Raw genomic sequence first — 23,753 nt, forward strand, 5'->3', positions numbered from 1 at the left:
ACGCGCCCCCCACAACACATGGCCTACCGTCCCGCGTTCCCACAGGTGTCCCGATGAAAACAGTACCTCACATGTGTGGGTGCACCTACCTGGCCGCCAAGGGGAAAGCCTAAAACACAAGTAACCCCAAGTCTGTTGTCAGAGGGAAATCTCAGACATTCTGCCGACCGGCGCAACTTACAGATATGGGCCTCGGGTGTCCAAGCCACCGAGGAAAACAGGGAACCCCATGCATTTTCGAAAAGAGGACACCCGTGGGAATCCGCAGAGGTGTGATTTGCGCCCATCGCCCCAGATTTTTTTACCCAGACAGCCCTGCAAAGTCGGAAATGTGGGGAAAAAAACGCTTTTTCCGCACATTTCGCTCGCCGCACCCATCGAAACACGCCCCCCACAACACATGGCCTACCGTCCCGCGTTCCCACAGGTGTCCCGATGAAAACGGTACCTCACATGTGTGGGTGCACCTACCTGGCCGCCAAGGGGAAAGCCTAAAACACAAGTAACCCCAAGTCTGTTGTCAGAGGGAAATCTCCGACATTCTGCCGACCGGCGCAACTTACAGATATGGGCCTCGGGTGTCCAAGCCACCGAGGAAAACAGGGAACCCCATGCATTTTCGAAAAGAGGACACCCGTGGGAATCCGCAGAGGTGTGATTTGCGCCCATCGCCCCAGATTTTTTTACCCAGACAGCCCTGCAAAGTCGGAAATGTGAGGGAAAAAACGCTTTTTCCGCACATTTCGCTCGCCGCACCCATCGAAACACGCCCCCCACAACACATGGCCTACCGTCCCGCGTTCCCACAGGTGTCCCGATGAAAACGGTACCTCACATGTGTGGGTGCACCGACCTGGCCGCCAAGGGGAAAGCCTAAAACACAAGTAACCCCAAGTCTGTTGTCAGAGGGAAATCTCAGACATTCTGCCGACCGGCGCAACTTACAGATATGGGCCTCGGGTGTCCAAGCCACCGAGGAAAACAGGGAACCCCATGCATTTTCGAAAAGAGGACACCCGTGGGAATCCGCAGAGGTGTGATTTGCGCCCATCGCCCCAGATTTTTTTACCCAGACAGCCCTGCAAAGTGGGAAATGTGGGGAAAAAAACGATTTTTCCGCACATTTCGCTCGCCGCACCCATCGAAACACGCCCCCCACAACACATGGCCTACCGTCCCGCGTTCCCACAGGTGTCCCGATGAAAACGGTACCTCACATGTGTGGGTGAACCTACCGGGGGCGCAAAAGGAAAAGGGTAACCGACTGGGAACCCCAAGCCATTCGCCACTGCCCATTTTGTTCATGTGGGCAACCTACAGATTTGGGCCGAGGGTGTCGCAGCCAGCAAGGGAAACAGGGAACCCCATGCATTTCCCAAAAGAGGACACCCGTGGGAATCCACAGAGGTCTGCCTTGCGCAAATTGCCCCAGTTTTTATTAGCCACAATCCCCGACAAAGTGTGATATTTGGTGGGGAAAAAACACAATGTTCACTTTGTCTGGGGTTCTGGGTAATAAATTCTGGCCCGCTTCGCGCAAATCAGGCCTCTGTGCTTTCCCACGGGTGTCCTCTTTTGGGAAATGCATGGGGTTCCCCGTTTTCCTTGCCGGCTTGGACACCCTAGGCCCAAATCTGTAGGTTGCCCACATGAACAAATTGTGCTGTGGCGAAAGGCTTGGGGTTACCAGCGGGTTACCCTTTTCCTTTTGCGCCCCGGTAGGTGCACCCACACATGCGAGGTACCTTTTTCGTCGGGACACCTGTGGGAACACAAGAAGGTATGACATCTGCTGTTGGCGACGTGTTTCGGTGAGTGGACACAGGGAAATGTCTCTGAAATTGGTCGGAAATTAAGACAATTCTCAGACATTTCGCTCTGGCCACCCACCGAAACACACCGCCAACAACACGTGGCCTACCTTCCCGTGTCCCCACACGTGTCCCGATGAAAACGGTACCTCACATGTGTGGGTGCACCTACCGGGGGCGCAAAAGGAAAAGGGTAACCGACTGGGAACCCCAAGCCATTCGCCACTGCCCATTTTGTTCATGTGGGCAACCTACAGATTTGGGCCTAGGGTGTCGCAGCCAGCAAGGGAAACAGGGAACCCCATGCATTTCCCAAAAGAGGACACCCGTGGGAATCCACAGAGGTCTGACTTACGCAAATCGGCCCAGAATGTAATACCCAGAACCACCAGCAAAGACCCACATGGGAGAAGGGTGCCCAAGGCCAGGGATATTACCGCCGACTTTGCTGGAGCCCTGGCTGCCCTGCGTTACAGCTTCTCCCCACCAAGGAGTCTCGGCAGTGTGCCAATACCTCCCCGAAGGGAAAAGCTGTAATGCAGCCCAGCCGCAACTCCAGGACAGTTGGAGGTGATCTGCCCAGACGGGCCATTCCCACCCACACCACCAACAATCCAGCCCCAGTCTCACCCACCCCACTGACAGTGGGCCCTAACCATAGAATAATAAAAAACAGTACTCACAGAACGTTGCAGCTGCTCGGGTAGAAAAAGCTGTAAACAAAACAAAGAACATGTGTTACCTACGGTCACACCAGCAAAATGTAGCCCTCCCCGGGGGCAGATAGGGGGGGGTTGTCCTGCACTCCTCCCTGGGCTCAGGCGTCCGTTCCTAGGAGCAGATATCTGGTCCCAGGAAGGGCTGCATGACTTGGCACCCACTCCATTGCGGGTGGGGGGGAGGGGGTCAACGCCCCATCCCATTAGAAAATTCCCTGACCCTTTGGGGTGCCCCACCGCCCCCCCTAAAAAGCGTTCCACCATTTTCATTTTTTTCCTTTGGTAACCCAACTCCCCTTGGTCCAGAGGGTCACATTGGTGTGCCAATCTGGCGCCGGGGTGCCCAAACCTTACTGCCCCACCCACTGGGGGGGGCCTGTCCCACCATTTTTGGGGGCCCTCTTCCCCCTCACCCCAAATGGCTGGGGGACACACCTCATGCAGGCCTCCCTGGGCCTCCTCCAAACGGCTGCGTGATGTACACCCCACCTCCATTTGGGGTGAGGGGGGAGAGGGCCACCCCAAAAGGTGGGGCAGGACCCCCAATAGATGGGGCAGTAGGGTTTGGGCACCCTGGGGGCAGATAGCCACACTAATGTGGCCATCTGCACCAAGCAAAGTAGGGTAAACAAAAAACAAAATGCAAATTCACAGGCTGCTTTTTAGGGGGGGGGGCTGAGGGCCACCCTAAATTGGCAGCGCATGATGTACCGCAACGGGGGGTGGCCCTCAACCCCCCCCTACCCCAAATGGAGGGCCCCACCTCATGCAACCCTCCCTGGGGGCAGATATCTGCTCCTAGGAAGGGGCATCTGACCCCAGGGAGGGATGCATGAGGTGAGGCCCCCCCTATCTGCGCCCAGGGAGGGTTGCATGAGGTGGGGCCCTCCATTTGGGGTGGCGGGGTTGAGGTCCACCCCCCGTTGCGGTACATCATGCGCTGCCAATTTAGGGTGGCCCTCAGCCCCCCCTAAAAAGCAGCCTGTGATTTTGTATATTTTTTTTGTTTACCCAACTTGGCTTGGTGCAGATGGGCCCATTAGTGTGGCTATCTGCCCCCAGGGTGCCCAAACCCTACTGCCCCATCTATTGGGGGTCCTACCCCACCTTTTGGGGTGCCCCCCCACCCCACCCCCAATGGCTGGGGGACACACCTCATGCAGGCCTCCCTGGGCCTCCTCCAAACGGCTGCGTGAGGTACACCCCACCTCCATTTGGGGTGAGGGGGGAGAGGGCCACCCCAAAAGGTGGGGCAGGACCCCCAATAGATGGGGCAGTAGGGTTTGGGCACCCTGGGGGCAGATAGCCACACTAATGTGGCCATCTGCACCAAGCAAAGTTGGGTAAACAAAAAAAAATATACAAAACCACAGGCTGCTTTTTAGGGGGGGCTGAGGGCCACCCTAAATTGGCAGCGCATGATGTACCGCAACGGGGGGTGGCCCTCAACCCCCCCCATGCCAAATGGAGGGCCCCACCTCATGCAACCCTCCCTGGGGGCAGATATCTGCTCCTAGGAAGGGGCATCTGACCCCAGGGAGGGATGCATGAGGTGAGGCCCCCCCTATCTGCGCCCAGGGAGGGTTGCATGAGGTGGGGCCCTCCATTTGGGGTGGGGTGGGGGGTTGAGGGCCACCCCCCGTTGCGGTACATCATGCGCTGCCAATTCAGGGTGGCCCTCAGCCCCCCCTAAAAAGCAGCCTGTGATTTTGTATATTTTTTTTTGTTTACCCAACTTGGCTTGGTGCAGATGGGCCCATTAGTGTGGCTATCTGCCCCCAGGGTGCCCAAACCCTACTGCCCCATCTATTGGGGGTCCTGCCCCACCTTTTGGGGTGCCCCCCCCCACCCCACCCCCAATGGCTGGGGGACACACCTCATGCAGGCCTCCCTGGGCCTCCTCCAAACGGCTGCGTGAGGTACATCCCACCTCCATTTGGGGTGAGGGGGGAGAGGGCCACCCCAAAAGGTAGGGCAGGACCCCCAATAGATGGGGCAGTAGGGTTTGGGCACCCTGGGGGCAGATAGCCACACTAATGTGGCCATCTGCACCACGCAAAGTTGGGTAAACAAAAAAAAATATACAAAACCACAGGCTGCTTTTTAGGGGGGGCTGAGGGCCACCCTAAATTGGCAGCGCATGATGTACCGCAACGGGGGGTGGCCCTCAACCCCCCTCCACCCCAAATGGAGGGCCCCACCTCATGCAACCCTCCCTGGGGGCAGATATCTGCTCCTAGGAAGGGGCATCTGACCCCAGGGAGGGATGCATGAGGTGAGGCCCCCCCTATCTGCGCCCAGGGAGGGTTGCATGAGGTGGGGCCCTCCATTTGGGGTGGGGGGGGGTTGAGGGCCACCCCCCGTTGCGGTACATCATGCGCTGCCAATTCAGGGTGGCCCTCAGCCCCCCCCTAAAAAGCAGCCTGTGATTTTGTATATTTTTTTTTGTTTACCCAACTTGGCTTGGTGCAGATGGGCCCATTAGTGTGGCTATCTGCCCCCAGGGTGCCCAAACCCTACTGCCCCATCTATTGGGGGTCCTGCCCCACCTTTTGGGGTGCCCCCCCACCCCACCCCAATGGCTGGGGGACACACCTCATGCAGGCCTCCCTGGGCCTCCTCCAAACGGCTGCGTGAGGTGCACCCCACCTCCATTTGGGGTGAGGGGGGAGAGGGCCACCCCAAAAGGTAGGGCAGGACCCCCAATAGATGGGGCAGTAGGGTTTGGGCACCCTGGGGGCAGATAGCCACACTAATGTGGCCATCTGCACCAAGCAAAGTTGGGTAAACAAAAAAAAATATACAAAACCACAGGCTGCTTTTTAGGGGGGGCTGAGGGCCACCCTAAATTGGCAGCGCATGATGTACCGCAATGGGGGGTGGCCCTCAACCCCCCCCCACCCCAAATGGAGGGCCCCACCTCATGCAACCCTCCCTGGGGGCAGATATCTGCTCCTAGGAAGGGGCATCTGACCCCAGGGAGGGATGCATGAGGTGAGGCCCCCCCTATCTGCGCCCAGGGAGGGTTGCATGAGGTGGGGCCCTCCATTTGGGGTGGGGGGGGTTGAGGGCCACCCCCCGTTGCGGTACATCATGCGCTGCCAATTCAGGGTGGCCCTCAGCCCCCCCTAAAAAGCAGCCTGTGATTTTGTATATTTTTTTTTGTTTACCCAACTTGGCTTGGTGCAGATGGGCCCATTAGTGTGGCTATCTGCCCCCAGGGTGCCCAAACCCTACTGCCCCATCTATTGGGGGTCCTGCCCCACCTTTTGGGGTGCCGCACGTCGGCGTGAAACTGAAGGAAATCCAACCCCCGGGCAGTGAGGGGGGACCTCCCCCTCACATAGCCCGGGGGTTGGATTACAGTTTTGAGCGATCCCTGCTTTGCAGGGATCGCTCAAAACAAGGTGCCAAAAAGGACGAGCTATCTCGTCCTTGGCACTGCGTGTGCACTTCCAAGGACGAGATACCTCGTCCTTGGCACTTAAAGGGTTAAGCAAGGTTGCGCTATCTGGGATGGATGGGGATGCAGATTGTACTCTTGCACCAATAATCAGACTGACTCAGGAAGTTGGAAAAACATAACTGTTTTTAATTGCAAATGTCTAAAACAGGGAGTACAACGGGTGTCAATGGACAACCCACATTATAAGTCTCTCAATGCATTTCGTAAAAAACATCTCCTTTATAACCAAAACTCGTCATACATGACATCATACTATGTGGCACAATAAGCGAAAACCTATGGGGGTTTATGAAAGGCTTAAAGTGAACTTCTAAGTATACTTTCTATGGGGGGCTGTGCTGTCATTGGATCTCTAAGGTCAGGTGGACATATGTGCCCACCCCTAGGGCAAGTCATCTTCTGTGTCATAAAATACATGTTTCACTGGCTTTCAAACTATAGGGCACTTCACTATGTGGCCCTCTATAATTGGTTGGTACACTTGTACCCTTCTGGAATGTTCCACTCGCTAACTGCACGCAAGCTGGTACCCCAAGTGCTGGAGAGTTGGACTTGACCATGCCTCCCCACCCAATCAGCCCATCATCCACCATCACTCCTGCTGTCTGCCATTCAATTAGTCTTTTGAACTCGGCCTTGCAAAGGATCACTGTGCCTTAGAATAAAAGGGCGTGTGAGCATGGCCTTATCTCTGGTCTCGGTGTAGCTCGCCCAAAGTCTATTTTCATTTTGCCCATGTGACAGGAGACCATGTTTTGAGCTCCTTCTTCGCATTTAACACTGTTTGTCTCAGGAGGATAGCTCAGGGGAAACATGCTCGCCTTGCAAGCAAGATGAAATGGAGCAACACAGGTTTCGATCCCCGGGTACGCGCTTAGAAACCTCTGGGTATTAACCGCGTTATAAATAACCTATCATATTATATCATATAATTTCATATTAAATTAAATTAAAAAAACTGCCACTTCCGGTGTTTTTCCATTACACCTCATCAGGAGCTCGTCTTGCTTCTCACGTTCACTGTATCTTCTCGAATAGATAACCAGGTTGTTGGCGGCCCCAACTCTTGACACTGGGCCAGACAAGCTTTCTCAAATCTTCCTTCACCGTCAGCTGTTTTCTGCCACTGTGCCACACTTTCAGCCCTTCTGTTCATGGGGTCCTAGTTTTCTAAAATGCGTTGTGGAACATCCAGATTTTATACACACTTATAAATACATTGGCGGCACCGCCTGCAGTCTATTCACTACGTATAGTCAGCCTTATGATTACTTTGTTCTCTGCACGTGCCATCTTCATTTTGCTCACAAAATGTTACTCAATTCTCAACTTCGTCATCAGGATCTATAAGGTTTATATACTCTCTTCATTAGCATCTCTTCTGGGTGCGTCATTTCTGCTTCATGTGATGTCACCAGTCTTCTCTTTCATTCATTTTCACACTTCTTCCAGAAATTTCTTCAGAAGAGCGTCATTTCTCCGCGGGCACATCATATATTTGGTTTTCTCAATGGATACCTTGTTTCAAGGACTCTTTGTGGTATAGGTACCATCACTAGTATTGCGCATGTCATAATTTCCGGTTTCCAACATACAGGCAAAATGGGGTGCGGGACTTCTGGTAGAGGCACTTGGCTCCTCCTCTACACTCCCCCCTCTGGTTGATTCATCAACCACTCTCCCATCAGTCTTCACATCTAGACATCCTTGTCTGAAAAAGTGCTTCTTTGGAGTCTATATCTTCATTACTCCTTTCAGAGATCCTGTAGATTTTACATGCTCATCAACACTTCAGGTCATGAAGTGCAGTAGATCCATCTTCCCCAATACGTCTTGTGGTTCTTCAGATACAGGAACAAACCTTGTTCGCTTAGGTGCAAAGATACTGGCCATTACATATTCTCCGATTTGTTATTTGTCAGCTCTTTGGGTCCAAACCCTGTCTCGACATCGATCATGAACTTCATTCCTACTGCTTTCTTTGCTGTCTTCTTGCACTGTGTGATTATTAGTCTGATCACACAGAATCCGAACATGGTCATCACCAACAATGCTCCAAGGAACTTGAAGATTTTCGCCATCCATTGTGGAACTCATGAGAAGATCGACGCAACCAGTTGTCATCTGCAATATTTTCTACTTCATCTTCCTTCTTGATGTGCAAGTTTGTCAGCATTGTTATGGCCTCTGTCAAGGTCCTATTCTCTTCATCATGAGAAGGTATGAATGTACATCATGATTCTCTGATTTTAGCACAAACACTTCTTTCTATCCACGGCTGTAATCATGTCCAAGACATATCTGTTCTGGAGAGTCATCAGTGTTATGGCTCTCAGTTCTTTTTTTGATAGCATTGAATCCCTTTATGGTAGTGTTGACCGTCTGCAGTAGCTCCCATATGGTAATCTGTAACCATTTGGCATTCGCCATTGTCTAGATTCCTGGCATAAAGATTGTCGCGAATACTGCCGAAGTCTGTCTGAACAACCTATGTTCATATGGAATAGCATTGAAAGCTTCTATTGATTTAGCTGAGAAGTAGTTCTCCTGCTTGGTTAGATTAAGATATTCAACTGATCTCCTCTTTCTCACGTGACCATCTGCTTTTGGAAACTCCCCAATGTTCAAGTCACTCTTTGGAATCACCAATGCTCGAACATGGAGAATCACAATGGAACACAGCCCTCCCCAGTCCTTGGACACTTCATGTATGCTCTGGATCCACAGGCCCAATAGTGGTCCATTATCACTACTGTTCCATCCTTCATTCCGGGTACATCGAAAATTTGACCGAACTGCTGATTCTCTCCAACTTTTCTTGTGCCATTGCTTCTGAAGAATATCTCTGCACTGGCCAGAGGCACTATCTGCAATGGGCCTCATATGTCATCGATGCATGTCGGCAAGCTTCAGTCAGAGAGATTTGCATCTCTTCTCCACATGTTCTATGACTGGCTCACAATGTCCTGTTGCTGCCACTGCGCTGCATATAACTATGCCTTTCTCCCATCCATTTGGAGAAAGTACCGTTCCCCTGATTTGCATCTGGCCTCTCTCCTTGCATCTTCTAATTTCTTCATCATTCATTCCTTGACAATTGAGCTATTTATATATTTCCCCTCTGATTCCTGCTCCCTTCATTCCAGGCTGTTCATATCTAATCCAATGATCTCTGGTGTGTAGTCTCTCTCTTGTATTTAAATCTTGCACGTAATCATCTTCTTCTGGAGCTGTCCATTCAGTCACCCATTCCAATGATGCTGCTTGACCCTGGAACTTGTATGGCAGAGTGCAAGGTGTGTCAGGCAATGAGCTGTCTGGACTGCTACTTCTATAGCTATGAATATCTCGGAACTCCTCATAGAATAAGGTAGGAGAGCACAAACATAATAACTCTCCCACCTCTTTCATGTGCTGATACCACTTGGTATTCCCCAAATGTGTTATGCTGTTTAGATAATTATTTAACTCATAATCATCCTCTCTTGTGTTTCTCCTGTGTCTCCCTCTTGCAAGAAGGGTGCATGCATAATGCTCATGAAGTACATCAATAAGGGACCTTCCGACAGGGGGAAATTTAGGAACACTTGTCAGAGAAATAGGTGACCTTACAGTGTCACTGGTGTATGGATAATCACATATGGCCTTGGTCTTTCTACAACCGATATTTCTGCATAAGTCACTGGAGTGGGAAGAATGAAAGGGACTTCTATCTTACTTGTGTCAATGAAATTGACAGAATGGATTAGCAAAATCAAAAAAACATGGATAAATAATGAGCATGCATATATTATGCACCAATACAAGAGACCCCATCATTGGCGATTCTCTACTCGTTGTTGAGCTTTCTCATTTTCCAGAGCTGCATCATTCTGCCTGTATACTACTTTAAGGAAGGAAAAAACATTTTTAATCAGGCAGCCTTGTTAAATGCTCAGGAAGCTGCAGGATCTGTTCAATTATCGCCATAACTAACCTTCTAATTGGAGGGCCATTTTTAGGATCTTGTAGAAACACAAGTATATTAGTACTATGCCAAACAAGAGCAGGATAGGCTTGGAGTATGTATACAAAGACCGAGATAAGTAGTCTATGGGCATTGACATCTGACAGAACCAGGTTTAACCAAAGAGAAACTTAGTGAGGAATAAATTGGGAAACTGCTCTCTTTTCCTGTCGTCAAATTCAAATTCTAGATCTGGCCTATTTAGCACATCAACACTTTCTAAAGTTCAATTCAAAGATTTCTGCGGCTCGAGAACTTTGCTTAGCACTCCTGCTATAATACCTATAAAGAGTGTCCAGGGTGAGCCACAATCCAAACACACACTTGCATTTATTTAATACGCAATCTTAGCGTCCTTCTTCCTCATCATTGATCGAGTCTGCACATGCTGAACTTCTTCCTCTTGTCTTGCTTCTGAATCAACGGTTGGGATTGCATTGGTCTCACCAGTATACAGATTCACGACGCCCAAATGCATCCATGCACGTTTTTCTTGGACTTTTACTGCTGAGGGAGTCACATTTTCGACGATAAGTGGACCAAAAAAACAGGGCTTGTGCCACTTCCTTGTGAAGTTGCACCCTGGGACTAAATCTCCAATAAATAATTTAGGTACAGGTAAATAGTTCTTGCAGTCTGGTTGTTGAATGGTCTTCATCTGTGTCCTGAGACCAACACCCCTTGCGCTTGAGATGATCTGAAATGACAGAGATACTAGCGGTCATACACATCAAATACAAATGTAACTCATTTGCTAACATTTCTGCAGTATCCCTTCTGCTCTTCGATGGAGGATACAAAAGCATTCTCATTCGCCTGCTTATCACTAGCTCGTGGGGTGTGAGGTGGTGGTCCGAACCAGGCTGATTCCTTAATGCATATAATGAAAGGGGCAGGCATTACAGCCATCCCTTCTTCAATGTCAACTTTAACTTGGCAATTCTCTCTTTGAGAAGACAGTTGAGTCTCTCACATATTCCGTTTGCTTGCGGGTGATAAGCATAAGAAAACATGTGTTTTATTCTAAGCAATAAGCTAATCTGTTCAAATACTTCATTAACAAAATGGGGCCCATTGTCGGATCTCAACACCTCACATACCCCTCATCTGGGAAAGACTTCCCGGACTAAAAACTTTGCTGTGCAAGTGGCATCAGGGTGTGTACATGGACCAGCTTCAATCCATTTGGAAAAATGACACACCACCACAATCATATATCTGTATCCACTGCATACTTGCAGCATATCAACATAGTGAATATGTAAATGCTGAAAAGGACCGTTCGGTCAAGGAATCACTCCTCTGATTGTTCGCAGTGTGTGCCCAGCGGTAAACCTTTGACATACGATGCAATTTACTACATAAAATGCAACATGTTCTAACAGGTTCGGTACAAACTAGTCCTGCGCAATAGCTGCTGCAAGGCTTTCCCTAGTTTCATGCGCATGGTAGTGCAGCTCTTCAAGCACTACCCTTAACAAGGCTACCAGCATCATCGGCTTTCCAGTGCTGTCCTGTCGCCACAATGCTTCAGAGGGAGATAAAGAACACCCCTTCCGTTTCCAAAATTCTTGTTCTTCCTGCGGTGCACTGCCTTGAACCTCCATCAACTGTGTTCTTGACAAATGATTAAACCCTTAATTTACAATCGAAATTGTAACCACTTTTTCCTTTACATATGGAGTATCAAAACTTGAAATATCTGGTGATTACGCAACCCTTTTGGCCTCTTCGTCTTTGGCTTCATTCCCGCAAGAGATAAAGTCAGTTTGCTTAGTATGTGCTGTGCATTTAACTATTGCAATGGCTACTGGGAGTTGTAGTGCCTTAATAAGCCTGTCCAAAAATGTTGCTTTCCAACGTTCTAGGTTGACGTCACGTAGGCGGAGTCACTGTACACCATTACTTCCTGCCCTGCGTGCTTCTCGCGTGCGACAATAAGTGCCACCAATTCTGCTGCTTGTGCTGAAAAGTGAGAGGGTAGTCTTGCACTTGCTACAACCTCAAATTCCCCATTGGCTCTGTGCCTTACCAGAGCTGAACCTGAATGCCTTTCCCCATCAGTTTGATACATTTTTGAAGACCCATCAATAAAGAGAATCTCTCCCCCTCCTAACGCATTTTCCTTTACGCAAGGGATATCATCGTAGAACTACTCGTACTTAGAGCAATCATGCACATGCTCACCCTCTGCCACTGGCTCAGCTACAAACGTGGCAGGGTTCACTGTTTTACAACTGGCTATTTTGATTGTGGGATTTGATATAACTACCTCATATGCAGAAGCCCTCTGAGTTGTCAATGTACCCTTAGATTTCTCCAAAACGGCAAACAAAGTATGCTCAACAAACAACGTCATAGAACACCCCATCACAACACTACTAGACTTCTCTATCACGAACACGGCTGCTGCCAGCGATTGTTCGCAAGAAAAGTGCCCTCTCATAACTGGATTTAAAATCCCACTGTAATATGCCAGGGGTTTATATACCAATGTAGTCCTCTGTGTTAGCACCGCTGTCATAACTGTCCCATTCATATTTGAAAACAAAAAGAATTCCTCATCGTAGTTGGGAATTCCTAAAACTGGAGCTGTACAAATTGCTTTCATTAATTCTTCAACCCCCCCCCTCCATTTCCTCAGTCCATTCAATTCTTTCCTTATTCACTTGTGCTTTATTCAGAGCCTCCAAAATGGGTCTTGTGTATGAACTGTAATCAAATACCCATGCTCTAACATAGCTGCATAATCGCAAAAACTGTTGCATTTGTTTTATCGTGTGCGGTTTTGCTGTTTTCATAATCGCCTCAGCTCTTTCAGGTGAGACTTTCTTCCCCTCATGTGAGATTAACTGACCTAAATACACCTCTTCTTGAAAATATTGCAACTTCTCCTTGTTCACTTTATATCCCTTGTCTGCTGGAATAGTCATTAACGGAATCAAATCTTGCCTGCACTCATCTTTTGTCGTGCTACAAACCAAAATGTCATCTACGTACTGCAACACAACACTTTGCAAATCAATGTTGCTTAGGTCCATCTGCAGGACCCTATTAAAGATTGATGGAGACTTACAGTACCCTTAGGGCAAACGAGTGCTCTTCGGCTTAGTCTGGCAAAACGTAAATGACGTAAGGTCTTGGGAGTCCTTATGCAATGGGATTGAGGAAAAACTCATTTTTCAAGTCAATCACTGCAAAATATCGTGCCTCTGCTGGGATACTACATAAAATCGTCGCCGGATTCAAAACTAAAGGAAACTCTGCCTCTACAATCTGATTCATGTCCTGGATAAATCTCCATGACCCCTCTTTGATTTCTTCACAGGGTACACCACGGTATTACACAGTGTCTTGTCCCATCAGAGCTGATATAGTCTTAATAATACCCTCATCAGACTCTCGAGACATCAGGTACTATCTTGCTTGAGGTAAAATTGCTCCTGGTTCAGTTTAATCTTAACCTCCCCTATCCCCTTCAATAGCCCTACATCATAGGGGTCTGTAGTCCATAAAGAGTTTGGCACTTTTTCCAGATCTTCATAAAAAAATGCTGGACGCTGCCAACTATCACCATTCGCTGTGGGATTTCCCTTTTCTCTATTCTGATCCAATATGTGATACTCATCTAAAATATTGCTTCATTATCTGAAGGATCATCTCTAAACATGTCTTTGTCTGAGACGTCAGTCAATCTGTACCCATCCCCAATGGCGATCACTGTTCTCCATGGCCTGCCCTCATCATCTGTTCCTTCGAGCATGGCTAATTCCCATTGCACTATGGCTGCATTCAACTCTAGGGGAATAGTCTGACCCCCTCTTCGTCCATAGGTATCTGTGGCCTGAACAAAAACTCATCAGGTATTCTCATAATCTTTCCCACTAAGCCGGGTAACCATGTTAACAAAATGCATACCCCATAAAGAAACACTTCTGCCTCTAATGGCATTCCTCGCAGAGCCATTTGCCCTGTAAATGGCAATATAAATGTGCCCACATTCATATAAGGTATCCCTGGAGTAGAACACACTATACCTTCATTGGTGAAGGAAATTGCAATATTTAGCCTCGATATTATATCTCTCCCCAGAATATTAACCAGTGTCTGCTGTGAATACAATAACGGAACAGACATGTCGCACTCTCCTATGGAGACTGGTAATTCATCAGTAAAAGGAACTCTGCTTGTAGCTCCAGAGAAACCTTGCAAATTCATGGCATTTCCTGACATTGGATATTTGCCCTCTCTTATACATGAATGAGTAGCCCCAGTGTCTACTAAAAAGGAAAAATATTTCCCTCCTATGATCACATCAACCCTTGGTTCCTCTTGGGGGTCTGGTGTCACAGATAGTACTGAACACATCAAATCGCCCTGTGGGCTGTCCTATTGTGGGTACATACTTATCCCCATACCCGTGAAAGGACTTCCTCCCACAACAGTGACATCCCCTACTCTAGGTGTCAGTAACTGTCCCGTATTTGCATTCTGCTGTATCTGCATGGCTGTGTGCTGTGACTGCCCTTGCTTTGTTTCAATGGTGCTTGCTGTAGTTGTAATGCCTGTTGGATTAGCGGCTCTTGCGCTTGATACACTGTCTGATATTAACCCATCCGTATTTTGTGAGCTATATGCTGGAGGATAAGCTGTCCCCCCTCTTGAGAATTGCCCAGTCTGTACATAGCCTTGGCTTCCACATTTTTGTGCAAATGTGCCCTGTTATTCCACATGTCCAACATGTCCAACATGCAAGAGGAGCTCTTCTAAATAGCCCCCTTGATTAAATCCTCCTTGCACATTCTGAGGATCATTCTGCATATTCTGAAACCCGCCTTGGTTATTTTGAAAACCACCCCTTCCTCTGTTGCCCATTGCTTTGCCTCGCGGTATAAACCCATTCCTTCCTTGACCCATTTGGTGTTGATTATTTGCCTGTGATGCACACACTGCTTGCTGCATTCCCAATCCTTCTCCGCTTGTCAGTACCACCCCTTCTATGGTGTACTTCGACAATTTCTTCAGAACTAATTTGGCTTCCTCAAGTTTTCTAGCATCTTCCTTCTTCTTATTTTTCTCTTGTAACAGCCGGCAGTGATGCGCTATAGTTAACTGTATCTCTGCCCATGGCTTCGCTTCCATTCCCACTAATGTCTTGAGCTGTCTCTGTACTTTCTCCGGTAATCCCTGACTCAAAATGTGGTAAAATACTGCCACTGATTTCCCCCATGGCTCCCTCGTTTCCAGCGTAACTTTGAACGTAAGCAGGCAGATCTTCGTCATCTTTCATCTTACCTGCCATAATTGCACCCATATCTGACGTATCAGGATACTGTACCGAGTGCTCTCCAGACATCTGCTGTACAATTATTAAACGGTGCTCCATTGTGCTCTGTGTTCTGTGCTGTGACACTTGAGTAACCTGCTCTTGTCCAAATGTCATCAGCCCTTTCCCCAAGAATGACTGCTAGGAGACCCTTAATGTCCCATATTGCTAGAGTATTTCCTCCTGTCCTCTTTTCTAGCTCATACATCCATTTCCCTGCACCCACCTTTAAGCTGGGATGTTTGCATCTTAAATTATCCTTATCCATTTGTGGCCAGGGTATATACTGCAGTCTGGTCCCTACTTTCTCCAATAAAGGGAACTGCATAAAACCAAATCCGCAATCGGCTCCATTCGTCTGCCTATCCATAGTGAGGACAATGGTTCCTGATCACCTTCTACCTGGCAATGACCTGAGCCTGTTCACATATGGCGATGTCTCTTCCTCCTCGCTATGCAATTGTCCTTTAGGGTGCTCCGGATACGCCATAGGATCTAGCCTCCTATCCTTAGGCTGCTCTAGATCAGACCATCTCATTTCCTTGTCCGTCTGCGGACATCCCTCGGGACAGCATGCACTTTCTCCCTCCTCCCCACGGAAGGTTTCTCGCTCTTCGTCTGACATATCTAGTCCCCAACTAGTATGGCTCTCGTCCTCACTGACAGGAGACCGTGTTTTGAGCTCCTTCTTCGCATTTAACACTATTAAATGAATAAAACCTGGCACTTCTAGTGTTTTTCCATTACACCTCAACAGGAGCTCATCTCGCTTCTCACGTTCATTGCATCTTCTCGAATAGATAAGCAGGTTCTTGTGTTTGAATAGGAAGGACATCTTGTGTGATCTGAAATTAAGGAACTGAACTATGTGAAATTGGTGAAAGGTAACCAAATCAGAAGAGCCAGGAAGTGTCCAATGAATTGAAAGACTTGAAATCTTGGGGGAGGAGACCCCTGTACATTGTGAACTATTTTGAACTTGGGGAAGGGAAACACTTTTAAAAACCAAGAGCTGGAAGAAGCTCTGAACCTTTATTTGAACACTTCTCATTTTGATGCTGACAGACATTTGCTTTGGACTTTCTGACACAGACTATCCTTAGTTTAGTTTAGATGGGGAAATCCCACATTATCACAGGGCAAGTTAGGCCTTTGTCCAACCGCCTTTTGAGTTAATAAAAGTTTATAGCCCAAACTTTATTCAGTTGTCTGTGTCTGCTCCAAGATACCTTCACAATGGGGAGTACCAAACATTCACGTTAGGAAGAAAAGGAGACAGCAAGACAGGTTTCCAGGACTAACTCTTTAGCACAGCATCATCATCTCCAAAGGTCAAAGGGCTTAAAAAATATTAAGTAGTCAGTTTGCTCCCTTGCAACATATAGAAAGTGTGAAGCTGCCTCCGGCCTGTGACACTCACACTTTTTCAGGGCGCAGGGACTCATCTTGGGAGAAAATTAGGTTTCTTTGTATCCCCAGGACTTGGTAGTAAGTTAGGGTACATGTGTAACACACCAAAACATGATTGCTGCCTTAAGTGAGACTTGAATACAAGTTCCCCTGTGAGGAAAAACAAATTAGCAAGCCAAAAATAAACCAGATCGTCGAAGAGACTAACAGAGATATTGAAAAGAAGAGTATATCATGCCTTTCTGACTTAATAGAGGCATTAATGGCTGAGGAGGGGGCTGACCTAGCCAGTAATAGCCCTCTAGCCCAAGTTGCACGTGAGGGCCAGCCCTCCCACTGCAGCCATTAATGCTGTTAGCATCTGGTAGCATCTGGTAGGAGCCGGGTATGTTCAGGGGTAGAATGGTGTGAAAAAACCTAAAGTATGCGATCAGCATGAAGTGAGCAAAGGCAACGGAATTCATAACACAATTGCCAACGGCTGTTCCATAGGCTGGACAATGGGCACCCCCATTCACCCATCCAGACATCTTCGTCCCCCAGTGGCTTCGTTTGGGGACAGGGAGGGAGAGGTAAGTGCCTCCCCGCCCCACCACCATCCTCTCAGGCTAAAGAGGAGCACTGGAAGACAGTAACTAGAGAAACAGGCTCCTGATGTGGCACAGGGGAAGACTTAGGCAAACTGTCTTGTGCAAACAAGAAAAAAACTACAGAGTCAGACTGGAGGAAGGCAGTGCATAACTGGGAGGAGGGCTGAAAAGCTAGAAATGGAGCATGGAGGAAATATGCAGGTGATAGAGAAATGTAGTGGCCCAGTGAATTTATTGATGCTTTTTATGACAGTGTTTGGCCTACCAACCCACAGATATGTAAAATGTCAAGACAACTTGCGGTTCCGTTGCGCCGCATAACCTTTAAATGTATTTCAACACTAGTGTGCACTGAAAGAACAAATGAAAGTCAGAGCAGAGAGTAAAGTTCGATTTCAGATGTGTCAGTTAAAATAAACTTTGTTGAATCCAAAGGTAATTAAGTACCCACCCAAAAAAGACCAATGACGCCTGGCTTTCAACGTGGGATCTAAAACGCTGTTATATACTCCGGCGTGGTGCTTTGTAAAGCAAACTAAAGTTCCATGTCTTTACATCAGGGTAGTCACATCTTCATCTATTTGCATCGGCGCATTTTTATCAGTGAGGTTTTATCGTTTTTTAAATGGGGGCAAATCCCCAAATACTCTCCTCCCGTTTCAATATTTCCTATTCCATCTTAAACTTTTTTTAAATCGTTGTTGCTTGTTACATGTTAAGTGAGCAAAACCAATGTAAACGCACACCTGCCAATGCACTGATGCTAATGCATAAAGGGTCATATGCATTGATGTAAAATCCTGTCTTTATATCGGTACATGTATGTATTTATGCATTTTCATTGGTTCATTGAGGTGGGGACAAGCATCTAGCAGCAGATGAGTGCTTCCCGGAGAATGTTCACTGTGAAGCAGAAGCACCTGAAACATTTGAGCCCAGACTACAAAACCAGGATGTGATGGCAACGCGTAGGAGTGGAGCACAGACTTAGGACAATAATGGCGCAATGTACAGTTGGTTTTGCACATTTCTCATTTTTGGCTTAGAGAGACAAATCAGTTAATTTGTTTTTTTCAAATTTCATGACGGAGAATATATTGCAAAATCAACAATTTTTCAAACAGGAAATCATCTCCTCCAAGTATGCAGAAGTAGTTGTGTTGCTGCGTTATTTATTTTTTACATGCTTTGTTAAACATGTGTATCCCCACATCTTTTTCAGGTTCAACGTAAAAGAAAAAGTCAAATATCCCGTTGTAGTATGAATCTGCTGTGAGGATCTGAACTGAATTGCCTACATCACTCAAAGAAAACAAATCAACAGTTTTGACGTCACTTCGGACACATTCAGGCTTCCATTCATGAAAGCAAGTCTTCTGTGAAGTTCGCGAATGATAGGTCATGAAATGTTACAAAACTGTGCTACACATATTTTATGCTGTGTTAATTTATTCTATACCATTAAACTGATAAACGTATTACTCACAAATGTGCCATGACTGTCCTTCTCTCCTGTTCTGATGGACAGGGTAATGTATATGTCAACACTATGATGTCTTCGTGTGGAACTCAGCTGCTATTAAGAATAAGCCATTGGAGTAACATGTACACATTTCCATTAAGTCATGCCTTGTAACATTCATTGTGAATGACGAATTACTCTTTTCTTGTTTAGTTTCTCAAAAACTGCAAACTAATCTCGGGCCCGAATTTGTAAAATGCACTTCTCTATGTGTCATCAAACACTGAGATCAGTGACCCCTGTTCACTGTACAAGACGTACAGCACTAACAGGGAAATGGTAAACATAAATGTTTGAACCACATTGACATGTATTCTTGAAATCATGAACACAAAAAATGTGTTCTACTTTTTTTTTAAATTATGGAAACAATACAAATGCATTCACCGTTACGCCTTTCTGAGGGACACAAACTCGCTCCCCCGAACACTTTGAATGAAAGCAACGCATTTTTTTTAATTTTCGTCCACTTTTTTTCTTCTTAACTTTCTGCAATTTCACTAGGACTCAGCATCTGACTGTTTTTCATTGAAACAGATGTGCAGACAGACAATGAAAGCCACCATTACCACAAGTTAGAGGGCAGATCTTTTCAAGTGGCAATTAGATGTCAAAGCCATTGTGCTGTCCAGAACATGTTGACTGTTGAAAATGATCTTTCACTCAAAACGTTTCTGGAAAATCATAATTCTGATATAAACATCTAACATCGCCTTTCCGAAGCAAATGCTGCTTCTTTGTTAACCCTTACGTAGGCAAGCAGTGTAGGCTGTTTTTGATTAGCATGGAAGGAACTGCTTTAAGCAAATTTGAAATAACTTTGGACCATAATTCAAGAAGAGCACGGTACAAATCCAGCATAAAATGCCTCCTTATACAAATTGTAATAACTAGCCAGAACAAAAAGAGATGTATATGGAATAGCAATTGGAGCAAAAGAGAAATTAACCGCTTTACTTCAAAGTTTAACCCCACAGTGTTGCTCAAGCCTAGACATTGGGCAAGATCGAGTAGTTTCATAGCAAATACTGATGCCAGCAAACTAAGTATTTTACATCTATTTGCCACTAATATTATGACATTGTAAGACTTCTGTTGTGAACAAAACCGATTTATACCAGGAATAAACATAAAACTACTAGACAAAAGGAAAAAGAGAAAACAATAAAGTGGCAAAATCAGTAAATATGAGCAACAAAACAAAATCAGAACACAAACACCATGTGCTCTTTAAGCAAGTGAAATCGCATGGAGTGGAGTAAATTACCTTATACCCACAACAAAATGTTACAAATTACCCAAATGTTTAGTACAACTGAATTGACTAAAACAACAATGCATTTTTCCAAGAACAGTAAGTGCTCACTTTAAACAAAAGAAAAGAAAGAAAAGATAGGAACGTCATATTAACAAAATCCAAGGGATGATGGAAGTGACATTGTGAATCGGATGATATCACAGGATATCTGGCAAGGGCCAATCAGGTGGACACCATCTGTATAGAAAAGGATGATTGCTATATGCTTACACAACATAATGAGCCAAGCTTGAAGAATCAGCTGCTTACAGTAGCACAGCCTGCACATAGCTTGGAAAGCTGGCTGCGGCCAGGGTACAGGATCAAGTCGACCAACTGAACCTATGCAATTGCATGTTCCTGCGGGCATGACCAAGACTGGAGACCGACCTGCATTGCAACCAGTTTTTCCTGAACCTATATAATCAAGCATACAGTCAAATGGGGCATCTGCACAAGTCAGATGCAATGCATCAAATGAATTGAACATGGGAATACATCACAGGGACCCAGTGACATACTCAAATGAGTTCACAGGGGGTTGGTACCAGCAACCCACAGGATTATCCATTACTTCCCAGGCCCATAGCCAAATTGCAAATGTGCCGTTGACACACGGTATTCGCTTCAAGGAAAAGCAAACCTACTGTGATAGTCCATTTATAAATCGCAAGCATTTATTGCGTTTACTTCCCCTAGTGCCGGAATTGCAAATAATCACCTCACATGGTATAGTGTGTGTGGATTTGCCTGAATGGGAAAGTAGTAGTAATTGGGGTATTGCTACTTTCTTCTCATTAGTTGTGGTGCAACGTATCTGCTCTTATGAAAATTCTATTGAAAACTTGGGCTTTGAAATACAACATAAGCAGCTGAGCCATTTACCTGGTCTAGTCGCTGACGCCTCACACGCAGAAATGGGATTTAACAGCAACCAAGCATGGTATACTCAAAACTCACATGCACATGCACCGGGTCAGATGGTCATTCAAACATCTAAAAAAATTGACATACGACAAAATGAATACTGTATTGATGGCACACATTGAGTGACTAACACAAAACACAAAAGAGTGTTGGCATCAGTGACCTTTGGATTTGCCTTATGCAACCCAATTGCTATCATGGAATACAAGAACTTTTTATTCATGTATCATTCACCAAGAGGGAAAACTTGTAAGCGCAGCTGATCTCTTATTTTTGCAGGAGACATGGACAACTGGAGCACCAGCCATCGGCGGATGTACAATCTACACCCGTGAAGCAACTAGAGGTGAAGAAGGACAGCCTAAGGGAGGCCTCTGTCTTGAAGCAAAAACACAACTACGTATGGTTGAACACAAACTAGAACTTCTCGACAAGAATTACTTGAGCTCAATCATTTTTGATTTTCCACGACCTAATTGTAAGACATTGGCCCTTGTTTTGTATGACCCTCCGGATGGGTCAGGCACACAATCATTGGTGAAAAGTCTTAAAAGGACAATGGAAGCATGGCAGGAAGAGGCGCCGGTCGGTGCAGTCATTATTGCCGGAAATGTCAACGCCCACTGTGTTTCAGAAGAAACTCTTTTGGCCGAAGAGAACGGCTGTGATTGCAATAATGGAAAATACGAAAATGACAGAAAGAATAGTACAAGATTATTGCAACAGGGAGAAATATGGACACACATGCTGTTAGAGCATGATTTGCTACCCCTGGTGCCTACTAACACCTTTATTGGATCTTAAAACCATTGTGGACACAGCACATCTTGTCTGGACACAATTTTTGCAACTCGACATGTTTGTGCACAAACACTGTCATATAATGTGAAATTTAATTCAATGCACGATCATGCTACTCTAATAGTAACGTGTCCAACACAAAAAAGGGTTATATCAGAGGGTAAAAGGCATTTGCCACCACCAATATACACGTTAACCGCATTATCTGGTCTACTGCATATGTCATCAGAGCAAATCCCTTATTGAGCCTGGTTGTTCATAAAGGAGCCCAATTATTAAAAAGCTGTGTGCCAGCTATGGACACAATGATAAACACCATCACAGGTTTGGCTATCCAAGGTAGATTGACAACTGCTACCGATAAACTGTATCCTGCTGTTTGTGACATTGAAATACATACAGCAAAGAAATGGTACCGTAAACTGATTCATGCTATTAAGATATCCAAATCCCTAAGCTCTGTAGAGAAGAAGGGTGAATTAACCCAACAGAGAGCCCATTATAACCAATGGCTGAGAGCACAAAAGATAAATAACAACTCAGCAAATTGGAAATTAATCTCTAGGCTCATAAAAGCACACAATGCAATGTTGTTTTGGTACATTTACAGGACTTGTATTAAGGGGAATTCCCCAAAAAAGAAATTAATGCTATTTCTGAAGAGTGTTGGCGTGGTTATATTGGCAGGCTATACTGGGAAGAAAAGTGTGAACATAGTTATAGTGGAAAAAAACATGAAATGGTGGACTAGTACCATTTTATTTGATGAGAATGATATCATACAAATTATCATCAAGCCTAAGCCCTCAGGAGCACCTGGCCCAGACAGGCTGCCTAATACAGTAATCAAACAAAACCCGCAACTCTGAGCAAAAATCTTGTTTTCTTGCTTTAGGAAGTTCATTGACACCGGACAGAGTCCCGAAAGTTGGCGATGTTCCATTCTAATACCGGTTCACAGAAGAAGTACATTATCTGAGCGCCCCTAAACCGGCAAACAAATTACCTTGTTTTTCTCTAAAAAGTTAACATTACATGGATGCTTGATCATTAAGTTTATTTCATTTATTCTTTTCTCTTCAGATTTTTCAATTACTGTAAAGAATACTGATCATATTGCCCCTGATGAAGAGTGAAAATTAATACTCAAAACGCGTTGGGCCAGATTGCCTATTCATGATGATTTGTTGTTATAAAATTGAATAAATTACTGTTTTATTTATAAACAGATGAGTGGTCAAGTAATAATTTGGTTCCTTCAGAACATTTTTGAAAGAAAATTGATGAAATAGAACAATAAGTTTTGTTGAATACAATTAGGTGACTTTATGTACCCTATGAAAATTCCATACAGGCCACGGCCTTTTGTAGATAGTGTGCAGGGGAAGCGGGTTTCCTTAAATAGGAATCCTCTGTTTTCCATGTATGTTTTCCAGCTAGATACCAAGGCTGAGTACCTCTCCCCTGCACCTCAAGTATTTTGATACCTTTGAACTAATTACTTAGAATTACCTTTCATATCTCATACAATACATATGAAAATAGGTGTGTATGGTGATTTTTTCCTTGCTTGTGCAATCATTATTTGTCAGGTGCACACCGATCAGACACATCAGAGGTCAGGGGCAACGTTATCTTATGCCAATCCAGTCTGACATGCCCAGTTACCTTCATTCTATGCGAGGTGAAGGCTCATCCGCCAGGTTTTGTAATGCCATGCAAACTACAGTCTCACTTGCCCATGAATTGTCAAAATCAATGGGTCAACCTCACATGCCATACACCACTCAAATTCATCATCACATACCGAATCAAATGTTTATTTGTACTCAGATCCACGTACCACAATAAGATGCTAAGTTCAGCCTCAAACGTCCA

At 45.9% G+C, this 23,753-nt stretch overlaps 1 protein-coding gene across 2 annotated transcripts in view; it reads left to right on the top strand.

Annotated features, from left to right (window-relative positions):
* Positions 1–23,103, top strand: part of IL13RA2 (interleukin 13 receptor subunit alpha 2) — a 434,703-nt gene extending 411,600 nt beyond the window's left edge. For both annotated transcript variants that reach the window (XM_069612879.1, XM_069612880.1), the window contains exon 10: positions 18,551–23,103. In XM_069612879.1, the coding sequence (XP_069468980.1) occupies positions 18,551–18,593 (43 nt within the window). In that variant the 3' untranslated portion in view covers positions 18,594–23,103. The remainder of the gene's footprint in view (positions 1–18,550) is intronic.
* The last annotated feature ends 650 nt before the right edge of the window (positions 23,104–23,753 follow it).

This window comes from Ambystoma mexicanum, chromosome 5p, assembly GCF_040938575.1.
Source record: "Ambystoma mexicanum isolate Mex_15411 chromosome 5p, UKY_AmexF1_1, whole genome shotgun sequence".
NCBI classification, from domain to species: Eukaryota; Metazoa; Chordata; class Amphibia; order Caudata; family Ambystomatidae; genus Ambystoma; species Ambystoma mexicanum.